The sequence below is a fragment of the Miscanthus floridulus genome, chromosome 1 (assembly GCF_019320115.1).
Source record: "Miscanthus floridulus cultivar M001 chromosome 1, ASM1932011v1, whole genome shotgun sequence".
Taxonomy (NCBI): Eukaryota; Viridiplantae; Streptophyta; class Magnoliopsida; order Poales; family Poaceae; genus Miscanthus; species Miscanthus floridulus.
Window position 1 is genome coordinate 197,158,368 of NC_089580.1, and position 4,739 is coordinate 197,163,106.

The 4,739-nt window shown below is 46.9% G+C and overlaps 1 protein-coding gene across 1 annotated transcript; it reads left to right on the forward strand.

Moving 5' to 3' along the window:
- Positions 1–2,774: 2,774 nt before the first annotated feature.
- On the forward strand, positions 2,775–4,068 carry LOC136508331 (glutathione S-transferase F8, chloroplastic-like). The gene is made up of 3 exons (XM_066502989.1): positions 2,775–3,035; positions 3,176–3,224; positions 3,299–4,068. Exons 1-3 carry the CDS (start codon positions 2,883–2,885, stop codon positions 3,772–3,774), a joined length of 678 nt encoding a protein of 225 aa, XP_066359086.1. The 5' UTR covers positions 2,775–2,882; the 3' UTR covers positions 3,775–4,068.
- Positions 4,069–4,739: the final 671 nt, after the last annotated feature.

Genomic DNA, 4,739 nt, shown 5'->3' on the forward strand with positions numbered 1-4,739 from the left:
GTATTCGCTGCTCATCCTTCTTCGACCTCTCGTTCTGATTTCCTTCTATTGTACTTAGCTAGGTCTGATTCATATTTGATCCAAGTGTCCTTTCGCTGTTTAGCACGGCGTTGACGTCCTTGTTTCAATTTGATCTTTCTTTCTCTTGCTTGCCTCTGACTCTTAGTCTCACCATCGTGCCCCTGGATAAATGGTGATATATTAGATTCGGACTCATCTGAAGACCTCACGTCGGGTACTTCCGGGGGGACCAATGGTGATCGAGGACGGCGAATCATGAATACTTCTCTAGTGTGAGTTGTTCTGTCATCGTCGTTGATTTCTGTACTGCCAGAGCTGTTGATAACTTCAGTAGAGGTTTCGAGGTCATAGATCGAATCTCCTTCTTGGTATGGTAGAGTTGCTGTTGTTGTATCGTCGACTAGTTGGGTGCCATCATCCTCAGGAACGGTACCTGGCCAGTGAACGATGCAGTCTTGAGATGTTATGGTTAAAACGAGACCTTCCTGGGCTCCTTTTAGTGGCATTCTAAGCACTAGATAGGTGGATCATTTGCGCCATGTCTGATAGGATGTTGCCACGTTGTGGAGTCCGAACGGAAGAGGACCCGACTTCTTTGAAGTATTCTGAGTGTACTCTGAGTAGTATTCTTGATAGGTTGACGTCGTGTTCTAGAGCTTTGTCAGAAAAGAACTCGGTTTTCCGAAAGAACTCGGACAAGACTTCGTCTCGGAAGCAGAACTTGAGTTTGAATCGGATGCGTGAAGTCATGGAATCCGAGTTGGATTGGACATTACTAGCTGCGCGAATCTTCCGGCAAGCTGATCTGTTGTTATCATCGAAATAGAATAGTCTTGATGATGATCTGAATCTTTGAGGGGACGGCCTTGGAGCTTGCCATCGTCGCCTCCTCGCAGATTCATGAACCGAAGATGAAGGTCGATCCCTTCGAGAAGATCATGTTGTCGAGGTCCATCGAGCTCTCGGATGCAAAGTCGCCGAAAGCCCCTACCTGGCGCGTCAGCTGTCGATGTTTGACCACCGATAGCCTGCCACGGGGGTACCCGGAGCAGTATGTTCGAGCTTCAGCGTATGCAGAACTCGACGGTTAACGCAAGAGACAGTCGATTTATCCTGGTTCGGGCCCTCGACCGTAGATCGAGTAATAGCCCTACGTCCAGTCGGCGTTAGCCTTTGCGTTGGATTGATTGTAAAGTGTTGTGTTGTACAATTGTCGTCTCTGAACCCCTGATCTAAGGAGCCCTGCCCTCGTTTATATAGTCAGGAGGCCAGAGTCATAGTCAGTTTACAATGAGAGTTCCTAGTGGGATTACAGAATAATACTACTACTAAGATTACAGGGGAAGAATCCTAGTCAGGCTAGTTCTTCTCCCTTCCTTGCGGGGTATCCTGTGGGTCCCGCACCGACAGAATGTGAGATACATTACCAAAAATGTCGCCATTGTCAACATCAACGAGAATTTGGACTGATTTTGGAGGAAGTGAGCCTAGCTCAATTGGTTGGGTGGGAGGTGTGGTCATACACCCAACCACCCAGATTCAAGTCCTCTCTTGGACTGAATTTGGGTGTCTATTTATCTTCTTAATGATGAATGAAAAATCAAACCACCTAGTTCCTCCTAGGTTGGATCCCCCCTTTCTTTAGCGAATTTGAAAAAAAACAATATATGCACTTGTACAGCGGATGGGTTTCCAAAACGGACAACGAAATGCACCGAAATAAGAAAGCAATTGGTTGCCATGCATCCTCAGAATTCTCACACGTACTCCCTCTATCGTGAAATATAAGGATCTAATTTGTCTTAAGTTAGCCAAAAAAAACTGTAGTAACTTAGACCAAGTTTATATAAAAAAATAAAAATACATAGAGCTTCAAATTAGCTTAGTTGGATACATTATGAAATGTATGTTTCTAATATACCTCTTTGATGCAATAGATGTTAATATTTTTCTCTTTAAATTTGGTCAAACTTAATATAGTTTGGGTTAAAACAGATTTGGATCACTTATATTTTAGGACGGAGGGAGTAAGATGGAGCACTGACATGAAAACAGCATAGGGGGATCAAGTTTCTGGGACATATCGTTACTGCAACTCGATCAGATCTACCATCTTTATCTTTGTGCTGCCGATATATTGTTTTACCTGTTAACACTCAAAGGCACCTGGACGTACAGCTGAAGAAAAAAAAAATGTTTCTAGCTAGGCCGGCGAAACCAGATCGATCGAATTCCTAGTCCCGTGTCTCACTGAAAATTGCATCCAGAACCTAGCTTTAGGTTTGATGAAATAAAGCCCAACATTACATAGCGAGTTATATTCTTGTACCCCGACATAAGCCACATGCTCCATCTTTGGCGCCAATTCCGTACGAAATCCAACGTAGGCGATCCTTTCTTTGCAGTATTCAATTCCTCCGACACCTCCATGGATGGATCTTTCGTGTTGCTCACCCCATTGCTGCTAAAGGATCGCATGCATCATGAACGCCGCATGGGCGAGCTTGTGTGATCTATCGTTTCTGCGAGATCTTTTTAATTTAATTTGCTTCCTGGAGACGGAGACAGCGTGCGTGCAAGCATGCATGGTTGCTCGATCCAAGCAAGAATCCTGACGCTCTTTACCTTTGAGGCGGATCGGGGGAGCTTTCTCTTTTCGCTGCCGTGCTGTAATCCTCGGCGGCAAGGCAAGCATATTATCCACCTGCATAAATAGACGCCGATGAGTCGGCGTCATCTTCATCCAGGCATCTCATCAGCGTCTGACTCACCACACATCTGCAGCAGGTCGGTCATCCAGCACATTGCTCTCGATCGCTGCAGTGCAGGTCATCTCCAATCCAACACATCGATCAGCAGCAATGGCGGCAGGGCTACAGGTGTTCGGACAGCCGGCGTCCACCGACGTCGCGAGGGTGCTGACCTGCCTCTTCGAGAAGAACCTCGAGTTCGAGCTCGTCCGCACCGACACCTTCAAGAAGTCGCACAAGCTCCCCGAGTTCATCAAGCTCAGGGTATGTCTTGTCATCATCACCCACCTTGGTCTTGGCCTGTCGCATTCAGTTGTTTCTCTCACTCAATTCTTGGAGTTGGAGATGGCTAGATGCTAGAAATTAAAACCTAAGCTTCTGCTGTGGGTGATGTGGCTCTGCAGGATCCTACTGGACAGGTTACTTTCAAGCACGGTGACAAAACAATCGTTGGTAAGAACTCAGAACAACTAAGAAATGAAATGCATGGCGGCATTCAGATTCTGACACGTATGCATATATGGCAGATTCCAGGGCGATTTGCCGGTACCTGTGCACGCAGTTCCCGGACGACGGGTACAAGAAGCTGTACGGGACGGGGTCGCTGGAGCGGGCGTCCATCGAGCAGTGGCTGCAGGCGGAGGCGCAGAGCTTCGACGCGCCGAGCTCGGAGCTGGTGTTCCACCTGGCGTTCGCGCCGCACCTCAAGGACGTGCGGCCCGACGAGGCCCGTGTCGCGGAGAAAGAGAAGAAGCTGCACAACATGCTGGCCGTCTACGACGACATCCTCTCCAAGAACGAGTACCTCGCCGGCGACGACTTCACCCTCGCCGACCTCTCCCACCTCCCCAACTCCCACTACATCGTCAACTCCTCCGACAGGGGCAGGAAGCTCTTCACCGCCAGGAAGCACGTCGCCAGGTGGTACGACAAGATCTCCACCCGCGACTCGTGGAGGCAGGTCATCAAGATGCAGAGGGAGCACCCCGGCTCCTTTGAGTGATCGGCCGTCCGGCGTGTACTTTCCTCGCCGCCGACACCGGCGGCTTCTTCGTCGTCAGGCTTCATACCGTGATGTGGTTGCCGAGTTCGTCGTATCGTCGTATACGTCCTGTGGGCTAAAATAACGTGAAGCCTGCCTGCCTGCCTATACGGTGTCTCGTGCCTTCCTTTCGCTGCATATATAAGCAGTATATCTTTTTCTGGGTATTGTATTGTGATGTATTCATCAACTCCTTTTGCAATATTGGTCAATCAATAAAAATGTGTCCGGGCATTTTCGCTCGTTCGCACTACATTTGGCTTCTCAAGATCAAACTGGAAAAACAACGACGTCTCGCATATATATTGTCCATTCAGGGTCTACTATTTATTTCACACTTGTTTTACACCTTCTCTACTTGTAAGATATTGGATCGTGACCAACATTGCCGAAAAGAAAATTTCGGTGCGGTGACAATGGTGGAAATACTGGAGACAAGTACATGAACTGAAACGGCCTGACTTGGTGTAAACAACCAGAACTACCTCGAGTTTTGCACTTGTTTCGGCATGGCATGTTTTTTTTTTCTCGCGAACGTGACATAATGTTCTGTAACAAACTGTTTATACAGCTCTCTCTTGCATATTAAAAAAAGATTGATGTGTCTAACTTCCTAATCCATGGACATTAGAAATTTTGAATCATATGGCCCAAACGGCTACATGCACATCAACGAAGTTCTTCAATTAGTTATTCCTGATAGACTTTGCATTTGATTTCTCTATATCTAAGTGTGCTCTTTCTCCATTATATCTTACCAGAGTTTGAGCTGAAAAACTTGTAAGAATTGCCAATGGGCCTCAGCATACTCGATCTCCATTGTTTCTCAAGGGCTCCCTGTTATAAGGAGCACGTGAGCCCAAGAGAAGATATATATGAATTGAGTCATTTAAACCTAGATTCAGTTTGATCTACACTAGAAAAAA